Raw genomic sequence first — 23567 nt, 5'->3', positions numbered from 1 at the left:
GTTTCATTTAACCAGTCAAATTTATTTCGGACAGGACCAACTATTTTAAAAAATAGTGTCACGTCAGTTCGTGTAATGTTTTGGTACATAATTTTAATTGAATATCGGCTCCTACTTAATTGAATTTAATAAGAATTATGGAGTATCACTAACTAATCATGAGGCGACAACTCATGTGTGTTGGACACCTTAAGGTGCCAAATAACAACACTCTATTAAGAATATAGTAATGATACATGTTTTGTACTAAAACTATGCACCAAAATATTATACCAACTAACTCACATGGTAGTTTCATTTAATCAGTCAAATTTATTTCGGACAGGACCGACTATTTTAAAAAATAGTGTCGCGTCAGCTCGTGTAATGTTGTGGTACATAATTTTAGTATCGATATCGTAAAAAAATGGAATATAATAGTAGGGTTAGTTTATTATTTAGTGGTGAAAGAGAAGAGGGTAAAATACGTTACCCAAAATGGACAGAGAGGAGACATTCTCTGGTGAGTGCATAGGCATATATAGGGCAGAAGAGGGCAGTGGTGACCAGTGAGAAAAAATGATTGTCGGAAGGAAGCTTTGTGTTTGGGACTCACTCACTCACTCACTTACACAGAGTCTAATTAGAGAAGCAAAGTGGTTTTGTTTCATTCCAAAAGGCTTGATTGGTGGGGCCCACAATCTTTGGAGTGGGGGCCCATTAAGATAGGTGAAAGGAGGAGGAGGAGGAGACCACCGTCTTGATTGGCCCAATTTCATCATTACATCATTAGTGCTTCATTGCTTCTTTTCTTTTCTTTTGTTTTTTAAAGTCTCTCCTCATCCTACTTTTCCTAATAAATGCTTAGATTTTTTCAAATTATAGTATTTTCGATCACACCACTTAAAACTTTACAAATTTATTAGTGATTTTGGTGTAATTCTACGTATGTATATATATTTTAATTTAGTAACTAATATGATGTATTGCTGACTAATTATAAGGTATCACTACATCACATGTAGTGTCGAGTCGAGTATTTTAAAGTAATAAATAATGATACTCATTTGTTAAAAGACATTGATATTTTGTAATTTTAAATGTCTAATACTACTTGGTGTGGTATAAAGTTATTGGTGCAATTCAATATGGTTTATATCAGCAAATATTCTTAATCTTTATGAAAAGTATTACTTGGGTCTCCAAACTTTATTTTGTATCACTTAATTCCTCAAACTTACTAAATATGTATCATATATGTCTTTTTTATTGGAAAACAATTTTCAGAATGCACATCGGAAAACGATTTATGACCTAGCGAAGAGTGCTTTATGAACTAGTTGGTTTTTTTTGTGATAAACTGGGTCATAAATTGATTTTTGCTGTGCATATTTTCCAACAGAAAAGTCCTATGTAATACACATTTATTAAGTTTGATAACCTTAGTGATATAAAATAAAGTTTGGAGACCTAAGTAATACTTTTAAAAAAAATTAAAGAACTCTGCTGCTATAAACTCAATTCAATATCATATCCTCTATATTTTTATTTTAAAATAAGTTACGTGTGACCTAATATTAATTTGCACTACTAGTCATATGTCACATGAAATAGTATTAGACTCCTTAAGTTATACATTAGCAATACTCTTTATTTAAATACACATTTCTATGCCTAAAAAAATAACTATTAAATTTTAAATAATGGGATTGAAAAGAAAAAAAAAAGGGGTATAATTTAGACATATGTGATTTTAATTCTTCCCTACCTTCCAACCCATCATTCACACATTTTAAATATTATGTCTCCTAATTACATGTCTCCTTGTTAGACAAATTAGCTATTATTCTCACACATTTATTTAAATACACATTTCTATTAAATAAAAAATGATTGGTCAAATTTTAAATAGTTAAACAAATTATTTTATTCTTCCAACTCATTATTCACAATGTGAACTTAATTGGAGCCGAATTTTATGTCATATTTTCATGTGCTACCAATCAAATGCTAAGAAGAAAACAATCTTTACACTTAGAAAAATTTATGTAAAAGGGACAGAAATATTGAGTTCCAACTTAATTGCTAATGTCAATTTTTTTTTCTTCTTCTTTCACAACATGATTATTTGTGTGTTGAATTCTGAAAAAGAAAAAGGGAAAAAAGATATGATTATTTTGAACAAAATGATACAAAAATGAAATTGTTAAGAACATATATTATCTCTGCAAAGTTTTTTTTTTTTAACAGTTGGTCAACTATATGACACTATTACCTAAGTGGTGTTTGACTACATGAACTCAAGTGTAGAAGTGAAACTTTTTTTTTTTTTTTTTAAGTAATTATAAGCAACTAGTAAAAGGGTGAGCTAATTAAATTGGTGAAAAATATACAATAATGAGATATGATATTCTATGAAGAATTAAAAATTAGCAATGTCAAAAGCCACTAGAAATTTATAATTTTGCCTTGTTTTGTAAGATTGGGGAATATGAATTGAAGAAAATTTAAAACGAAATCATCATAACAATTCACTAGATAGAGTTGCAATCTTAAACTTCTTTGTTTATGATTTTTATGTGTGTACCAAGTGTGCTATCATTCTTAAAATAAAATAAATAATTCATCAAATTATTTGACACAGAAAGTCTAAAATAATATAAATGACTATTTATTGAAAGAGCTATAATATATTTCAATATTTATATATATATGAATAGTAATCATTGAGAACTACTCATGAAATATAACTAGTGTCTCTCATTAGTTGGAAACACATCAATTATGGCAAAAGAAAAAAAAAACTAAATTCGAAATTAATGTAGAAAAAATATATTTACCTGTTGTTAACTTGTTATACCAAGTCACTATGTTGCCACATCATCATAATTGTTAGTACCCATTTATGGGTAGTAACTATTAAAAAATCTTCCATATATATATACATTTGCCATTTCATATGATAAGAAAATGTTCAAATTTCACTAATCATATAATTCAAACTAATAATAAGCTCGAAGGAATTATTAATTATATTCCAATTTTTATTTTACAAATAAGCCCTTAAAATATTATAATAATTATTTAAAAATAAATTTCTCCACTCTCTCAATGCATTTCTTAAAACACTCAGAAGAGTTTTTCTACTTTATTCATTAGAATAAATCACTAAAATTTTACATTTAACTTTTACAACACTCAACTATTCTATTTTTTATTTATTTAATGTAAATATTATATATATTTTTAACCCTTGAAATATTTTTCTAGGTTTTAGAGCTATTTATATAAATATATATTAAAGAAAAAAATATTTTACTTTTACCATTAGGAGTGCACTTACAACACTCTCCATCCAACCAACTTAATCCTCAATCTTGCCAAACATATATAGCTTAAAAAAAAAGTCTTAATTTTACTTAAAATTTATTTGTCATAGCATGTATGGTTGTCATGTTTGGACATATATGTGTATATTGTTATATATAAATATATTTATAAATAATAACACATGAGTAGTCATGTCAAAACCTTCCTCTTTCGGTATAGCTTTTGTCCACCTCATTCAAAGGTTGTCCACCCTAAGGTTAACCATGGAGAGGATTGTTACACAAATATGAACATAACTTGAAATTTGGATTTAATAATGTTATTTTCTATTATAAAAGATATATATATATATATATATATGAATTTTCTACAATAAGTGAATGACTTTTGTCCCCACTAGTTAGGGCATTCCTAATTTTAGTGCGTGAATAAATTAAAATTATTTTTTTTATATGATAGTGTACATTGTAGTTATAGTAGGCATCCCACCAATTTTCAATAAATTTTTAATAATTTATAGTGCTGAAAAAGATTTCAAAATAATTTATTTAACGTGCGTATAAAACAAGCTTAAAAACAACATATTTTCGTGTTTCGGTATATGGATAGATTACAATTCAATTTTTTTTTTATATGACAGTATACAATTAATGTAGTTATTTAGAATCTTCCACAAATTTTTGGAAAATTCTAAATAATTTATAAGAAATATGTTGTTTTGAAACTTGAATCATACGCGCGTGAAACAAATTATTTTGAAGCATGTTTTCGGTATAGTAAATTATTTGAATTTTTTAAAAAACTGGTAGAATGTCCTAAATAATTATAATGTACACCGTAATATAAAAAAAAATAGATTATAATTTTTTCACGTGTCAAAAACAGAAATACCCATACCAGTGGGGGCAACCTGCATACTGTAGTCGTCCCTATATATATATATATATATTATTTTTTGTAGTGTGGACATATAGTAGCTATAGTGGAGAGAAATATAGTATTTTAACATGATCATCTTTCTTCACATACAGTGTACTCCACTTGCTCAAGTTTTTTGTTTTATAAGTGCCAAGAAAAATTAATCGGTTCACACACATTTATTTGAATACTGCTACAACTAGTTCTAACATATATAACCCTAGTAATTATAATATAACATGCAAAAAAAAAAAAAAAAAAAAAAGAGATCTTTCTCTCTCTATATATATATTAATCTTTATTTATACTATTTTGGTCTAATTAACATAACAATTTTGTACTGTTCTAGAGAAAAGAACAAAATTTAAACCAGTTCCTTCACAATTTTTTACGTAAAAGAATATCGTTAAATCAATTTGACCTAAAGTACATATATAAAAAAAATCAGAAGTATAAGATTTGTCATCAGTGTTTTTTTTTAGCTATTAAATCAACTTAGAGCACTTCCAATGATTTCTTTATTCCACCTTTTATTAAAATAGCTACTTTTTATTTATTTATTTTACATTTAACTTTTATTAAAATAGCTACTATTTTTTTTTTATTTTACACTATCGAACATTATATCATTCTATTCTCTGTTGAGTGATGAAGATATTTTTTAAAAGTCTTTTTTAGACATTTCGAATATGAAGGGATAAGAAGAGAAAGAGGAAAGAGGAAAGAGGAGATAGATATTATTAGAAAAAAAATTATGAATGATGAAACACTAATATATAAATAGAAGATGTTGATTAGTTTGCTTGGAGGGCTTGCACGAGTTGATGTAGCATTTTTTAATTAAAAAATATCATATATGACTCGTGTTGTTGTTCGTTCGAGTAACATAAATCTACATAAATATAGAGAAAATAATCACTAGAAGTCTAATGATATATATAATTTTATTAATCTTATTATATATATAAATATAGGAATTTTTTTAGGAAGGAGCATTACATTTTTGCTCCTACCATAGGGATACTTTCTATTTTCGGTACTTGAAGAAGTTATAACTTAATTTTTTTTGCACAATGGTGTACATTATAGTTATAACATGCATTCCGCTAATTTTCGAGAAATTCCAAATAATTTACGTTGTCGAAATCAGAGTTCAAACAATCAGTATTACGCGTGCCTAATATTTATTATATGAGTAGAAAACAGACTACTTCAACTCTGATTTTGGTACTGTAAATTATTTACAATTTCCCGAAAACTGGTGGGATGCCTACTATAGCTATCATCATCTATGCAATCATATAAAAAAAAATTTAAGTTATAATTTCTCAAAATACCGAAAATAGAAAACTCTCTAGCTATAATAAAAGCGAAAGTAACGACCCTACCTACCTAAGAAGCTGCCTATGAAAATATGATAGGTTGCTTAGTAAATTTGGTCACGGAATTGAAGATGAATGTGTGTGTACAGTTGATTTATAAGCTTTTTTTAGGTATTGTATGGTAATAGTGTGATGGATAGTAACGTGTGAGAGAAGAGCATAAGATTTAGCAATTCTTGCTACACTTTTATTGGACAGAAAAAAGCTGATTTGGCAGCTGAGTATTGCCTTGTCAGCTTTCTCTATCTCCTTCCTTCAAAAAAGGAGTGTGAGAGATTCCTTTGTAACCTTTAATTTTGTCCCAACAAAACTATATAAAATAATATAATATAAAAAAAAATATAAATTATTATTATATATAACAAAGACAAAATAACACCATTTCATTTTCATTGGACCAAACACATTAGTTCTTTAAAAATCAGGTTGAACAATCTAGATGGGGGATCCAAATTTCTTTCATTCTTTTTGGTTTTTTTTTCTTTTATTTATTAGAAATATAGGCACATTTATTTAGGGATTATTAAAAGAAGAGCTAATTAACAACAAAAAAACAACACAAACAAATTAATAATAAGCATGCACAAACAATGTTAGAATAAGATCTGATTTCATCTTGACTAATCATTATGTATATTGAATTTTTCTTGACTATATATTTATCCTTTATTACTATATTTTCTAAAATATATAACCAATTTTTTTTTTATATTTATAACTATGATATATATCTGATTATCTATTTGTCCATTTTTAGTCTTTATATAATTTAAATATTGTATGGTTTTAATTTTTTTTCATTCCTTAGTATGGAAGAGTAATAGAAGATGAATATATATATATAGAAATTGTAAAATAAAATATATGAGGGAGTGCTTTTTCGACCCCTTTTTCTTTATAAATTTGAAAGAAATATCTATTTTATATAATATATTGGACTCTTATAACCTATATTGAGATGTATAAAATTATTGTCCTACCTAAAAAGTTGACATAGTAAATTCTATCATTTGAAGGGCAAATTAGTCATTTACTTTTCTTAAGAAAATATTAATTCAACTCATTTCAAATTTTAAGAGCAAATTAAGTTATATTACTTTTCATTTTAAACTTTCCAAAAAACCAATTTAATATATATATATATATAAATGATGGCATGCAACTTGTTGAGAAAATAATTTCTATCCTATAAATATTATATATATATAATTATATATACATATCTATAATTTGTGTCATTGTCGTTTGTGGTGAGAGCCAATTGTAAAGTTCAATTGGTGCTCAATAAATTTACTTTTATGATTTGGACTTATATACATAAAAAAAATAAAAATAAAACTGTGATTCTTTTATCGAAGTTATTCAAGTGCAATTGGAAGATATATAATAAAATAATTAAGGTATGAATTATTTCCAATGATGACTATTTTAAAAGAATCCTCATTAAATCTTAGAAAGGTTAAACATTTTTTCTCTGAGAAGAAGAATCTCACTTGACTTAAATGATATATTAGCCAGAATGATAACTTTTTTTTTAAAATTTTTATATATATATATATATAATATTTACTACGTAGTGCTATCCATCTTTTTGTTAAATGGTCAAACTTATAATTGAAAAAATATTAGTAACTTATTCTAATTAGTTCACAAATGTTTATTAAAGATGGTAATATATTCATCATTTTATTCCCACTTAAGCAGCAAGATATTAATTTATGATCTTGTAAAAGTCAAAGGATCCAAGTTACTAGATATAAATGAATAAAATTGAGTACCATATTATATTATTACAGTATATATATATATATATTTATGAATGTTATATATATGGGTAAAATATATGATCTTTTGTGTTTTTAGCTCATTACTATATTTAACTCTATATTTTAGAAAATTTCAACAATTACCTTATGTTTTGTATGTACATTCTTCAACAATTTTTAATCTCTACTGAGCTTTCAGTAGGATTCGAACCTAAATGAAGTTCTGACCATCTGTCAGAGAAAAAAGAACGAAAAGATCTTGTAGGATTTCCGAGAAATTTTTCGATTTCTTCCGGTAGCAGATGAATAATCATCTGCTTCTTACGTTCCATGAATAGCCAGGACATTAATTGTACAAAAATTGATTATTTCCTTTATTTTACTAAAAAAAATTAAAAAGAAATTTCTTCTATTGCTTTATAGTATTTATTATAATTTTAGTTATTTTTAAACTGTTATTAATTTTTTTAAATATCATATGAAACTTTTATAAAGTTTATTTATTATTATATACTTAAATTATATTAGTTATATTAAAACAAAAGTAAAAATGTTTTATTTCCAAAAAAATTGACACTTTTGGTATAATTTATTTTTATTAACATTATTTTATTTTAGTTTTAAAATTAACAAAATGTAATAAATCAATTATATTATAAAAATTGTAATAAAATATGGATATATATTGTATTCATTTAACAAAACTTTTACCAAAATAAGGTGTATGGTTAATTTGGAAATATTTTACAAACTACAATTTAAATTTTTTGAAAACAGATAGCGAACTTTATTAGTATTTAACTAAAACACAAATGATTAAAATGATAATTGAAAAAAAATCATACATATATTTTAAAAATAAACATATATAGCTTGGTGCTTTGCTATGAAATAATTTGTGTTCTTTTTTCCAGGTAATATTTGTAAGGGACATAGAGACAGGTTTTAAAGTGAGGAGGTTTTAAAGTAAGGGGAATGTTTATAAGTTTAAATTTGAGTTTATACTTTTTTGGATCCTGTGTTTTTTCCTATTACCTGTTTGGACCTTGTGTTTTGATAAATTACTTTTTGGACCCTATGTTTTGTAAAATAGTTAAAATAGAACCATAAACTCAATTTTGATGAAGAAAAAATTGAATATAACAACACAGTTTTTAAACGGAATAATTTTATTTTTGTTCTGAATTGTTAATTTGGTAGATTATTTGTGATTTTAGTTGAAAAAACATTGACCAAAATCGAGTTTAGGGTTCTATTTTAACCATTTTACAAAACATAAGGTCCAAAAAGTAATTTGTCAAAACACATGGTCAAAAAATGTATAAATCGTTTAAATTTTAGTGGGCTTTAGTTCTAATTTTTTTGAAATTATAAAACAATTATTTTTTCCATGGAATTATTATTATTATTTATATATATATGTATAAATTATTGTAACTGTATATATAATTCCCGAGGTGTATGAGACATGAGATTAAACTTTTTCCTGGCAATTTTCCTAATTGAAACAAACATACATGTGCCATTGTTAAGTTGAAAGAGAACACAATATGATAACTAATCACTAATATTTTGTCTTGTATCCCTAGCTAAAATTGGACCCTCTAACTTTATTGCCCTTTAAATCCTCAAGGCAAAGCATGTTTTTCCTAAAGAAAAATATATATTAATTATATGGTTTATAATTTTTTGAACTCCGTGTTTTGTCTCATTATTTGTTTGAACTTTGTGTTTTGTAAAATGGTTCAAATAGAACCCTAAACCCGATTTCAGTCAAAATTTTCTCAACTGAAATCACAAATAATTCACCAAACTAACAATTCTGAACAAAAATAAAATCATTCTGCTGAAAAACTGTGTTGTTATATTCAATTTTTTCTTTATCAAAATTGAGTTCATGGGCCTATTTGAACAATTTTACAAAATATAGAGTTCAAAAATGAATTTTTTAAAACACAAGGTCCAGAAAAAGTATAAACCATTAATTATAACTACTTTTTAATATATTAATTATTGGGTTTATACATTTTTTGACTTGTATTTTGTCTCATTACTTGTTTGGATCTGTGTTTTGATAAAATACTTTTTAGACCCTATGTTTTGTAAAATTGTTCAAATAGAACCATAAATCCAATTTTGGTCAAAGTTTTCTCGATTGAAATTACAAATAATTCATCAAACTCACAATTCAGAATAAAAACAAAATCATTCTGCTGAAAAACTGTGTTGTTACATTCAATTTTTTCTTCATCAAAATTGAGTTTAGAAGTCTATTTGAATATTTTTACAAAATATAGAGTTCAAAAATGAATTTTTTAAAATACAAAGTCCAGAAAAAGAATAAACCATTAATTATTACTACTTTTTTAATAAATCTAATTTATATTGTATGATTTTTTTTAAATATATGACACAATAATTAATCACTTACAAGTATGATTTCAATTGGTCATTCAATCATCATAGATAGGACCCTTTTTATATCAATAGATTATTACTATATTTATTGCTACCCATTAATTCAACACACTACTTGGATGCTTAGTTAAAAGTTTCTATTTTGATTATTAATTCATTTTTTATTTTATTTATATTAATTTATTTATGTTTTTTTAAAGGTACAAAAGACACATACGAACAAGCTAAATCTTTGGAATTGGATTTTAATTCCCCACTTTTAGTAGAAAAATAATATTATGGGAAAAGAAATAAAGCAAAAAAAAAAGTTATTGCATGCAAGCAAAAAAAAAAAAAAAACTTTTTATTAATGCCGTTGACTTCATTTCTCTCAACGGCTATGATTAAGCGTGTGCTGTGTCAAGGAGACAAAATCATAGCCTCTTTTGCTAACTAAAGATGAAGTGTTTTTGTGATGCCATATATATATATATAATTTTATTTATTTTTAATGTAATTTTGAAAAAAAGATTTTTGTTTTTAGAGAAAATTATAAAAAGAGAAGATAGTATAGTAAGGCAATTAAAGTTTGCATCTTTGTAATGAATCAGTTTGTGGGTCTCTCTATAACCCTCTCCCTCTGACAAACCCACCCACAAACCAAAAACAAAAAAACAAAAAAGAAAAAAAAAGATGATAAGAATGGTTTAAGAGCCAAAAAAAAACCTTATAATTAACAATGTTGACTAACAAATGAACAACAATATGAATATGTTTCAAGAATTTAAACTCAAAATAAAACAGCTTATCTTTATCTTTATCTATATATATATATTAATAGATTATTAGCTTTTTCATTATGTATATAAGCCAGAAACATATTGATGCTAGCTGTTCTTAATTAATATTAGTATATACAACTATATATACATATATATTGATATTGACAGATGGAATCAGCTAGGGTTTATTTGGCTATAATAAAGTAGCTATTCATTGGTATATTAGTTGTATAATTTTAAAAAAAAAAAAAGATAGTTTCAATATATGCATTATTATTGTTGTTGTTGTTGATTTTTAACTAATTTTCAGTAAAGGTTATTAATTTTTACATGATCGACCACTAACTGGTCTAATAGTGATAATTATTGTTAGGGTTTTTTTTTTGGCTGTAATATAAAAGTAGCTAGTCATTAAGGATATAGCTTTTTGAAGGGCATGATTAATTACTATATAGTAATTAATTATTAAAAAAAAATCAACAAACAAAATGAGACAATTTATAAAGATGCATTATTGTTATTATTGATTTTTAACTAATTTCAATAAAGGTTATTAATTTTGAATGTTATTATTTGAAAACCTTAAGGTGCTCAACAACACATGAGGTGATACTTTATAATTGGTTATAACGATATTCTATATAGTTTATTAAAGAGTGTTGTTATTTGACAACTTAAGGTGTCCAACATCACATAAAATGACAATAGTTGGTTAGTGATATCTCATAATACTTATTAAATTCAAATACGTGTATTGCACCAATAACAGTATGTCACCACTTATTAATTCTTTTTATTAAATTAAAACGTGTATGAGACCTAATATTAAATTACACCAATAACAGTCTCCTATCTCATTGTGGTGTCGTACACTACCAATGTCTCGCTTAGCTATTCTCATTAATTTTACATTTACCAATAATTTATTTATGTAATTTTTTTTTTGAAAAAAAAGGAAAATGAATTAATATATATATTATTATTATTATTATTATTAGATTTATAAATAAGTCAAGATTGTCAGACTAGAAAAAATATATGGTGTATATATGGATGGGGACCCATATAGAGAAAGATATGAGGAGTAATCTTATCTCATGCAGTAGTACCGATCGAGCGCACCAAACATTCTTCTCTTTCGTTCTATTATGAAGAATTATGACTGTCTCTCCTTTGTTTTCTACACTTTTTTTTTTTGGTTTTAAAAGTTTACTTTTCTAGAGCCTTATAGACTTTGGATACCCTACATATATATATATATATATATATATATGAAATGAATGTATATATGTGAGAAAGAGTGTGTGGGTTGAGCTGTGTATATATATCGACATATAACTGTAGCTGCAACTATGGAACTGAGACTGAAACCCTACGAGATTGGCATGTATTCATATATATATATATATATATTCATATATATTGAAGCAGTACTATTTGGCAACATCCATATTAGGTATGGTTCACCTATATATATATACATTATTCATCTTGGTTAGGTCCAATATATATCAGATCTCCAAAAGTAAAGTAGGGAGATTGTAAAGTAGGGTTTCAAAAAGAGCCTCACCTCTTGTTTATTTCCGACTCGATAATAGTTTTCGGTGCAATTTTTTTTTATAACGGTGTATTTGTAATTATTCAAAGTATTTTACAAATTTTCAAAAAAATTTAAATAATTTGCCCTACCAAAAATTATATGTTAATAACAAATTGTCGTGACTAATTTTTGTTATGAGATTTAAATACATTGATTCAGAGCCGGCTCTAATGGTGTGCAAGCTTGGCTACTGCACATGGCCCCAAAAAAGAAAGGGCCCAATATTTTTTTTTAATATTTTTCAGATTTTTTTTTTAATAAACCCAGTTAAACAATCCAAAATATAGGGCCTAATTTGATTTTTTTCTCTCTTTTTTAGTTTTTTTTTTCTTTTAGTGTTAAAAATTTTATTTACAAATTACAATTTTTTTTGTTAGGGGCCTAATTTTTAAATTTAAAACAGGGCCTCCAAAATATTTAAAACGGCCCTGCATTGATGTATATATAGACTACATATGTGATATTTATATAGTGGTCTATAACAATAATAGAGACGTACGTGACTGTTATACATATATACATATATTTGTCTTCATAGACTAGTTCGATTTACATAAATAAATATACATCTTAATTCATATCTGTTCTATATAAAAAATGTGTAGATAAGAAATATTGTTGGTTTTAATAGTTTTTTATTTTTTTTTACGTTAACTTTAACGAAATATTCTTATATTTAACAGAATATTCATATATTTAACTAAACATAACTTAAACTTAAATAAAATAAAATAAATAAATAACTAAAAAAATTATGATAGAAAATTTTTGAGATATTTTACAATGATAATTATTTTAAAATAATAAATTCATACATTTTATAACTTAAATAAAATTTAATTAAACTTAAACTTCACGTATTAGAATAATATCATATTAAACATATAATATAATATAATTTGTTATCAATTAGCAACTTGAATTTAAACTTCACCTGTAATATTAATATTATATTAAACATTAAACATTTAATATATAATATCTTGTTATCACTGTCAAATTAAAAAACTAGAACCATAAACTTAAACAAAAATTAATTAAAATAGTTGATGCATGTATACTACTATACACTATGCCTTTTTCTTTTATTATTTTATTTATATTATGAATTTATTTTTAAATATTATTGTAATATATAAACATATGTCATGCCGCTATGTAAATATATATATCTATGTCAATATTATATTTAGATATCATATATGTAGATATTATTGATATAAAAAATTTATATATACTATATAACTATAATTCATTCTATTATATATATATATTTTAAATAAAATGAACTATTTTTTATTAAAATTATTGATAATATGTTGTCCTAATTTTTTAAATATATATTTATGTCATACATTATATTAAATATTTTTTATTTATTTTATGATATTGTTTATTTTTTTTAAAATTTATATGATAATTAAAAAATATATAATAAAAATAAATACATGTTTACAATTTAAAAATTAATCACTACATAGTATATATATATATATATATGAACGTACAGTTATACATTTATACACCAAATAATTAACTATTGTAATGTTTGAAGACAAAATTCTATGATCATATGAGTATATAGTACTAGAGATATCCTTAAGGGAAAGATAATAAAAAATCATACGAAACTCAGTGAAACCTTTATTATTATAGAAAAAGTACGTGAGACATTGGAATACATTATTATTATTATTATTATTATGCAAATATATGTTATATATATAATATATATTTATATATAATAGATATAGCTGTAGATTTGAATCTTTTGATATTTTCAAGACGAACTATCAATTTCAAACCTCTCACCGATGAGTACAAAGTTATTTATGTACAATCTAAAATGGGTCCCACTCACTTATTATTAATAAATTCTAGCTTGATATATATATATATATATATAAGAAAAATAAATATTTTTTCTTAATTTATTATATTTTAACAAGTTATTGTTAAAAATATATAATTAAAAAAAAGGCTAGCATCATGGGCCACAATAACCACCAATCGTTAGATTATTAAGGAGTGTGTTATAATTATAAGATAATGTTTGGTGTTAATTAATAATTGACTATGATATAACATAGAAAGACATGTTATGTCTTGTATTGTTAATTGAGATTATTATCTAATAATAAAATAAATAAATAAATGTTTATTATTATAATTATAATTATAAATAGGTTGATAGAAACGAAGATGGGGTGGGGCACAAGATAGAAATGGCAGGAGATGGAACCAGAGAATGATCCCTACAAACCCCACCAATATGTATATATATATATATAGCCACAAAAACATAGGCTTTGTTTTTTTTAATTAATTAGGGTTTGGCAGTTTCCCAAGGATGATCAATATCTCATCGAAATATATATTCTGCTCAAGGGGTTTAAATTTTAAGTTTTATTACAAAAAAATTTATGTTTTTTTTTATTGTAGTTAGAACCGACGTCTCATATGTTTTCATCAAAGAATTCTAAATAATTTAGAATGTTAAAAATAAAGTTTATTTTTTCATTTCCACCGCACACGCAATATTTTATCTAAATCACAATATCAAATCGGATCTCATATTCAAGTCCTCCTTAAATAAATAAATAACTCCTATCAAGGCAAAAATTGCGAGTTCAAGCTCGATTAATTGCGAAATAAATCAAAACCCAATAAAAAATAGATCAATTTTTTTTTTTTTTAGTGAAAAGGAGTACTAACATTAGAATTTAATTCCCATTAAATTTTCATCCTAAAATCCAAAGTTTCAATGTCATATTTTATTGTTAGTTTTCAGTCTATATATATAATGGCTTTTCTCAACATATTAAACACATGGTTTCAATTGTTATATATAACAAGAATTACATGATATATATGTTGAGAATCTTATTATGTGTAATTCGAATTAATATTATATATAAAAATAAAAAATGGTTGTAGCTCTCTCACAATTTGAATGTAAATTATTTTGAGAGAAAATATATAATGAATTATATATAAAAGTGGTAATAACCTAATTGAGGGTTGAGGGGTCTATGCTATTATGTGGTATTAATAATGTTATAACGATAAGAACAATATTCTATTCTATATACTCATAATGACATCATGTGATGATTGTAATATCTAGTGGTGGCCAGGTTTTACTATTTTTTATTTTTATTTTTATTTATATTTTTTTGGGATAATTATAATTAATTCATGGCACTAAAAACTGACAGATAAAAATATGATAATATATGTGAAGTCTATACAATTAGTATTGACCATTCAGTAGGTTCATTCTACGAAAAAGAACATTTAGAATAATGAAATTTAATGATATATATTACGATGTATATGATAAACAAAATTAAAAGGATTAAATGTATACAGTGATATTTAATTTGGTATATATTTATTTTGCATAATGCATGCAAATCCAGAATTTTTGTACAGTGGGAGTTAGAATAAATAATATATGAATAATTAATTGCTTTAAAAAATATTTATGGGATTTTTTTTTGTTAATATTGACTAAATAATTAGTAAATTACCAAGAATTTAAGGTTTTGTTGATATTAGATAAATAATTAAGAAATTATAGAGAATTAATTAATTTTTACTGGGCTTAAGTCCTATTGGATTCATCTCTTCTTTTTGTACAAAATAATATATATATATTGAATATCTTCAATTTTGTTAAGAGAAATTCATGAATTGTGAAAACTAATTGGTTCATATACATAAATATACTTGTTGTAGTTTTTTTTTTTTTAAAAAAAAAACCTAAGGTTTCAATATTCATATCAGTGTTTCGATACAAAGTAATATAAACCAAGCTGTATACAAAGTGTTTCGATAAATAGTATCCTAAAAAGTGAACAAATAACAACAAAGACTAATAGTACTATATGGTGGCATAGTTTAATTATTATTGCTTATATTTATATATATATATATACATTTGAATATAGTTGTGAATTAGTGTTATGCACATATAGAGAGGTGTTGTCATTTTCAAGACTCGAGCTTTGTGCTAGCTATTTTAGTTAGGCCGGAGCCAATATATATATATGAGCCATAATTGGAGAGTTACCTTGATCTCTAGGGTTGAATTGCTTAGCATAATAATAATAATAATAATAATAATAATAATGAACCTTCAATGAACATGTATATATATACACACATGTATATATATACACACAGTTTAGTTTGTTGAATAAGTGACCAGTTTTTTTATGTTCGTGAAAAATAGTATGTTCGAGTTTAGTTTTTGACATTGTAAATTATTCAAAAAAATTTAAAAACTTGTAGGATACTCTAATAAGTAATTACAATATACATGGTCATAAAAACCAATTATACTGAAAACTATTCACAAACCGAGAAACACAACAAATATGCACCGAATATCCACCATCAAATTATCCTATATGTATACTACACTATACGTATGTATTCTTTTCATACAAGTAATAATGAGAAATGGGATATTATTGCTTTATATAAATATATATTTATAATAATATTACTATATTTATATTTATATATATATAGTTTTGGGACTACATCGAGTGTATTGGCAGGCTGTACTTACTATTAGGTTAGAGTTTCGAAAGGGACATGAGGTTTTTTTTGCTATATTTTTTCCTTTTTCTTACTGACTTTTTTTCGTGAGATTTATATTTATATATATTTACATGCAAATTTTGCTTCTTTTTCACCACTTTATGAGAGCTTCTTTACACTTTTTTTTTGTTGTTAATTAAAAGCAATCGAGAATTTCTTCATGGCTTCTTGTTTACGATTCTTTGTTGATATCATTTACCAATTGGTTCTATTTGTGTGTTATGTTTGACTAATTATGTATCATAATGTTTATATATATATAAATAAAGATTCAATAAATAAAATCATATGCTATCATTTATGTAATTCATAATGAGTATCATATATATAAGCTCTAAATATTTCTTCTTATTAAATATATTCTGTTTAGGGTATCACATTTGTTAACCAAAAAATTTATGCAATTAATGAAAATTAAAAAATTGTATTAAATGTACAAAATATATATTTATAAAAATAAAATAAAATTTTAAGTAAGAGCATAATAACAATTTGTTTGTTTTACAAAAATACAATAAAATTCAAGAGTTGTCTCTCTAGGTCCTATGCTAAGATATATATTTGTTAAATAATGATTAAAAATATCTAATAAAGGTTTATATATTTTTAGACTATCTGTTTTGACTCATTACTTGTTTGGACCATGTGTTTTGAAAAATTACTTTTTAGACCCTATATTTTGTAAAATAATTCAAATATGCTCCTAAACTTTATTTTGATGAACAAAAAATTGAATATAACAACACAGTTCTTAGGCAGAATGACTGTATTTTTTTTTTTGAATTGTTAGTTTGATAAATTATTTGTAATTTTAGTTCAAAAAACTTTGATCAAAATAGAGTTTAGTGGTCTATTTGAACTATTTTAAAAAATACAGGGTCTAGAAAATAATTTATCAAAATACAGAGTCTAAACAAGTAATAAGACGAAATATAAGATCTAAAAAAATATAAAACCATCTAATAATTATGAGCAGTTTAATCCATATATATATATGGTAATTTCTATCATCTTAATGTTATTCATATAATAACAATCCTTCTTATACATAATATAAGAATATATTTATTTATAAATCAATCCCTAGATTTTTTTATGGAGAAAGATTAACCCTTGCTAGATTTTCTCTACCTTTGATATCCAAGTAAATCTTTATCACAAATTAACATAAAATCCACAAAATATCCCACTATTAAAGTTCCAAATCAGCAACTATTTTTACAATAAATAATTAAATTTTCAATTTAAAGCCATACATTACTTTAATTACTTTCCCAAATTTCACTCACTACCAATAATAATATATCTCCCAATAGTTCAACTCAATAAAAAAAAAAAAAAGCCTAACTATAATTACCGGCTATTGCCGGTAAAACAAACCGAAAGTTGTCCCCTCCAACCAATAAAAATGGGGACCATTCGCCTGGTAAGTCCAAAGACAAAGATATTAACATAGTAAATGCTTAAGATCTCAGTGTTCCCCTCCAACTTCGGAGTCTTATCAGATTTTTTTTTTTAGATTTTGGGTTTTTGGAAGACAATCATTTACATTTATGGGATTTTTTTCTTTTTGAAAATAGAAATTAAAAAAAAATGAAAAATAATACTACATACACTTAAACATGGTTTTGTTTTGTCTTTTGTATATATATCTTATATATATATATATAAACATGGTTTTAATCCGTAGTTATCACTTTCTCTCACCGACCACTTTTTTCTGATCAAATTTCTTACAAACACTCAGTTTTATAAAAACCCAGCTTTTGTTGTTCAGACTCTTTCAACCGTCACCTTCTGTTTAACTCCATAAAGCTTACTAAACCCAAAGAAGAGAAGCCAAAAACATCTGCTTTTTTCTTCTTCTTGTTCTGGGTTTTTTTGGTTTCGAGAAGAGCTTTTTTTTAATCACAAGATTACAGAAACAAGAAAGAGAGAGTTGGGTTTTTGAGTTTGTGTCATTTTGGTTGGTGGGTAAGAGAGTTTGTCAGCTCTTTCTATATAGCTGGTTTGGTTTTTTTTGGCTCAACCGGTGTCGTTTTATGGGTTTGGAGTAGTGAGCTTTGCCTTGTTTTCTTGAGTTTGAAAGAGTTAGATTCATAGTTGGTGAAATGGGTGAAGCTGAGAACAGTTCAGTGCTTAGAAGAACACTCAAGAGTCTTTGTGTTAGTAATGGTTGGTCTTATGGCGTTTTCTGGTGTTTCGACCAAAGAAATCCCATGTAAGTTTTTTTTTTTCTTTTTGTTCGTTTTGTCTTTTCTTCTTTACACCACACTCTTTTGTTCTTTTCTTAATCAATTCTATAACTTTTTTTAAAATTTTAAAATATTTTTCCCAGTCACATTTGAGATTTGTGTACCCATGGTTTTCTCAAATCAAGCATAGTTCTTTCTTATCTTCTTTTTAAAAGAATAACTCAAGCTAAAATGAGAAAATGAAAATCCTTTACATGGGTTTTTTTTTTAAAATTATTTGGAGAGAAGAATAAAAAATTAATGTTGCTCAAAACCCATATTTTGTTTTTCTTAATCTGCATTTTTCTCTCTGAGATTAAGCTTTGTGAAATTTCATTTAACCATTACATTAAGTTAGCATCATTAAGAAGATAATGGATTTGCAATATGTATTTTCGCAATATTAATTTAGCTAACTGTGAATTATGCTCTTTGGAATGGTCTCAGGCTGTTGTCTCTTGAAGATGCCTACTTTGAGGACCCAGTTGGAGCTGTCATTGAAAATATGCTATTAAAAGTCCATATGCTTGGAGAAGGGTATGCCCCTAAACAATTGTTTTTTTTTATTATAAATGTGTCAAATGCATTAGACAAAATATTTGTTTCTTTTCACTAAAAGTAATAAAGTTGATTAGAGGAAAATAGAGGGCTAATGTTAGTTGTTTGTATATGTGTCAATGTAGAATTATTGGTCAAACTGCTTTAAATGGGAAGTACCAATGGATTCAAGCTGATGGGCCAAGTGGGGAATGGAATTCCTTCAGATCTACTGAAAATAAACACACATTTCAGGTATTTCTTCTTTCTTTTTGAGATTTTAGAGTTGAAATCACATACATATGTTGAATTTTTTGAAGTTAGAATTCTTGTTATGTTTGCTTATTTTGTGAATTTTCTTTCACTCTACAGGATGATTCTGAGGTTTGCTATCAGTTTTCCTCTGGAATAAAGGTACCTTTTTCTTTTTGAGTACCTCAATTCAGATTAGTATGGTAGAAACTTGTGTTATAAATCTTATGGTTTCTTCTCATATGTTGTCAAAGTTGTTCAATTCTAGCTCACAACTCAGAATTATTAACAATCAAACTCACTTTGCAGACCATTGTGGTAGTACCGGTTGAACCACGAGGACTAGTACAGTTTGGATCTACTGAGAAGGTTAGATCACTTCTATAATTATTTATGCTTAACCGTTCGATTAGTGTTCTGTGATTGAACTGTTAATTGATTAATGCTCTGCCATTGTTGTTGCTGCAGATATCTGAAAGATTGGACTTTGTGGATCAAACAATGAGGCTCTTTCAGGAAACCGAAAATCTTGATGTGTTTAGCACATTGGAAAATGCTAATTCATATGAAAAAGTAGAAACCTATGACATAAATGGATTGTTTGCTTCCTTAATCTCATCCCAAAATTCGAGTAACGAGTTCATTCCAGTTTTTGGTGATGACAATTACAAACAGTCTGGGGAAAACAATTGCTCTGCATTGAACTCTAATCAATGCTCGCCTTCTGTATCTGATATTCATTGTGAAAAGATGACATTTTCAAACAAAAGTGCAGCTTTTCTTGATAAGCAGCTGCAAGTTGCTGGAAGAGAAGTGGATGACTTCTTCTGTGATAGATCCATATCACTGTTGGAGCAGGCGTTTTCTTTTAACAGTGATTCTGCTGCTACAAAATCTTGCATCAGTACTAGAAGTAGCGAATATCCTACTCTGGCTTCATTGAATCAAGAGTTGGTATCTGAATCAAGGATTCAAGATTCTTCAGATGCAATTCTTTTACGAGGAAATTCTCTCGCGCCTTGCAAAATTCAGGAGGATGCTTCTTTGTACAGCGCTGGAAATGTGATGGACAATCAGCAACAGCAGCAGCCCTTGTCCTCAGATTTTGCAACCCAAAGTTGTCTTTCTGAAAAAGCTAATTGCTTGAACCGATTTCCTGAGAAGTTATTCGAGGAGTTTGAGCCAGCGGATTTCAGAACAGATCTCTTTAATATCGGGCAATTGGATGATCTTTCCCAGTGGTTTGCCTCATCACCGGATCAGACCATTAATCAAATGATAAATGCCTTGAATGGTGATCTGACACAATTGGTTGAAAGTACTACTTCAACATCTGCTTCTCTTGCTGGAGGTGATATGGCAATCCAACAACACCAAGCCAAATCTACTCAAAGCTATGTTAAGCATACACTCAGTGCTGAAGAACAAGAGAAATCTGGTATCATTCAGGGTGATGAAAATGATATTATGATGCCACTAGTGGCCAGTAATTACCCGTCTACAAGTTCTGCATCAGGAAAATGCATCTCGGGGTTGAATCCAACATCCACATCTGGTCCCCGAAAAGGGTTGTTCTCAGAGCTAGGAATTGAAGAACTTTTGGCTGGATCAAATAATTCTACCTGTTTAACTAAATCAAATTTGGAGGATGAATCATCATCATCCCCACTGAAAAGGAGGAAAATAGAAAGCTCATCTGTGAGCAGTAATCAATCTCACTTGTCAAGGTTTGCTGACTCTAATGGTAACATGAGTTTGTTGCAATATAACATGGAGAAGACAACAAACAGTCTTGTAAACCAGAAGGAGCTTCCAAAATCACAGGTTGGCTTATGGATTGATGATAGCTATAGCATCATTGGTGCAAGCAGCAGCACTGTTCTATCACAATCACAGATGGCTGAGGAGCCTAAAAAGGTTGTCAGGAAGAGGGCAAGGCCAGGGGAGAGTACTCGGCCTAGACCAAAGGATCGTCAGCTAATCCAAGACCGAATCAAAGAGTTGAGAGGGATCATTCCTAGTGGGGGAAAGGTACTATAGCTTTCATTTTATGAGATGTAGCAGATGATACTTATAGTAATTTATTTCATTTTTTGACATCTTTATGTTTGCTTTGATGTAACAGTGTAGCATTGATTCTTTGTTGGACCGGACAATCAAATACATGCTTTTCTTGCAAGGCGTGACAAAATATGCTGACAAGCTCAAGCAATCCAACAAGCCTAAGGTAATTTTCTTTGTCTTGATTGTTTTCAGAAAGCCTTAAACCTGCTTTCCTTTAATTAATGGTTAAAACTAATACAAGAAAGAAACTAACAAACTTTAATGAACTTCAGTTAATCAACAATGACAATGGCGCGGTTCCAAGAGACAACAACACCAGTAGCAGTGCTGGTGGGGTTACATGGGCTTTCGAAGTTGGGGGTCAATCGATGGCTTGCCCCATTATCGTTGAGGACCTTAGTCCACCTGGCCAAATGCTTATTGAGGTAAAAACAAATCTCCTAGATTGTTGTTTATCTTAATTAGCTCAAACTCTCTCAATTATTGATTGTTTTTTTGCTGTTCTGCAGATGCTTTGTGAGGAACATGGATTCTTTCTCGAGATAGCTGACATTATTCGAGGCTTTGGTTTAAGTATATTGAAAGGAGTAATGGAAGTACGTGGGAACAAGATATGGGCTCATTTTATTGTTGAGGTGAGCTTTTTGATCAGTTGAGAAGTTTATGTACCATTCACCATTTTGTTCATCAAGGTTTCCTGAGTTGATCCCTTATTTTCGTTTGTTGCAGGCAAGTAGTCATGTAACAAGAATCGACGTATTCTGGTCGCTTGTCCAGCTTCTTCAGCAAACAAGTACTACTGATGGGATTGATTCAAAAATTCTGCCAAGTAATGTTGTTATGGATGGTGGAATTCCTCTATTCGACAATTACCAGAAACCAAGCTTACCTCCTCCAATCTGCTTGACCGAAACACTTCACTGATCGAATAGTCATGTGTATAGATTAAGCGAGTGAGGGATACCTTGAGCATTCAGCTGAGAATGCCTGCCATGATGGGCGTTCTGGGATGGAAAGTGCCTTGAGAACGAAGTTTTAAAAAAAGGCGCTACCCTGCAAGCGGAACTGAAGTGTGGCATTATGTTATTAGAGACTAGGAAAGACATTCAAAGAGAAGATGATGATCATTATGGCCACTCCTTTGAATTAGTTCCCATTGAGAAAAGCAGTAAGAAGAAGCTGATCTAGGGTGGAATCAGACATCACCGAGGCGTTGTGAATTATTTCTCTTGATATTTTTTTGTTTCTTTTGTTTTGTTTCTTTTTTGAAGATTTTGTTTTGAGTTCCCTTTCTCATTAGGGTGCTCATGTTCTAACTTGTTAATATTTAGAAGGTGGTGATAAACTGCTTAGTCATAGGCTAACAATATAGTTCATTTATTTCATGGTGTTTATGTTGCTGTTTCACCAACTAATAATCATGGAATCTCTCTCTCCAAATACAATGTTAGAATAACTTTCATATAGCCATGAAAAAATTATAGTAAGAAATTATAACATTTTTTTAAGACCATGTTAAGAAACTTGCCTGCACTAGAAGCTGCCTTAGATCATTGGTGACCAGAAGAAGCTGAATGAAAAGTACAAATCTAAGGAAATTGATGATATTCAAGAACTTGCATACTACACCATTGTACTTGTCTGATAATGTGATAAGAAAGGTTCAAGGAAAAAGATTGAATTAAAAAAGTATGGCAAAAGCTTGGAGCCTAGTT

The 23567-nt window shown here is 27.1% G+C and overlaps 1 protein-coding gene across 1 annotated transcript; it reads left to right on the top strand.

The window, feature by feature from the left end:
• Positions 1–18442: 18442 nt before the first annotated feature.
• On the top strand, positions 18443–23360 carry LOC133778671 (transcription factor bHLH157). The gene is made up of 10 exons (XM_062218673.1): positions 18443–18986; positions 19447–19536; positions 19683–19791; positions 19909–19950; positions 20098–20157; positions 20257–21819; positions 21914–22015; positions 22125–22277; positions 22362–22487; positions 22582–23360. Exons 1-10 carry the CDS (start codon positions 18877–18879, stop codon positions 22774–22776), a joined length of 2550 nt encoding a protein of 849 aa, XP_062074657.1. The 5' UTR covers positions 18443–18876; the 3' UTR covers positions 22777–23360.
• The last annotated feature ends 207 nt before the right edge of the window (positions 23361–23567 follow it).

The sequence above is a fragment of the Humulus lupulus genome, chromosome 5 (genome assembly GCF_963169125.1).
Source record: "Humulus lupulus chromosome 5, drHumLupu1.1, whole genome shotgun sequence".
NCBI lineage: Eukaryota > Viridiplantae > Streptophyta > Magnoliopsida > Rosales > Cannabaceae > Humulus > Humulus lupulus.
The sequence above is the reverse complement of the archived record's forward strand: the minus strand, read 5'-3'. Positions and strand labels throughout refer to the sequence as shown.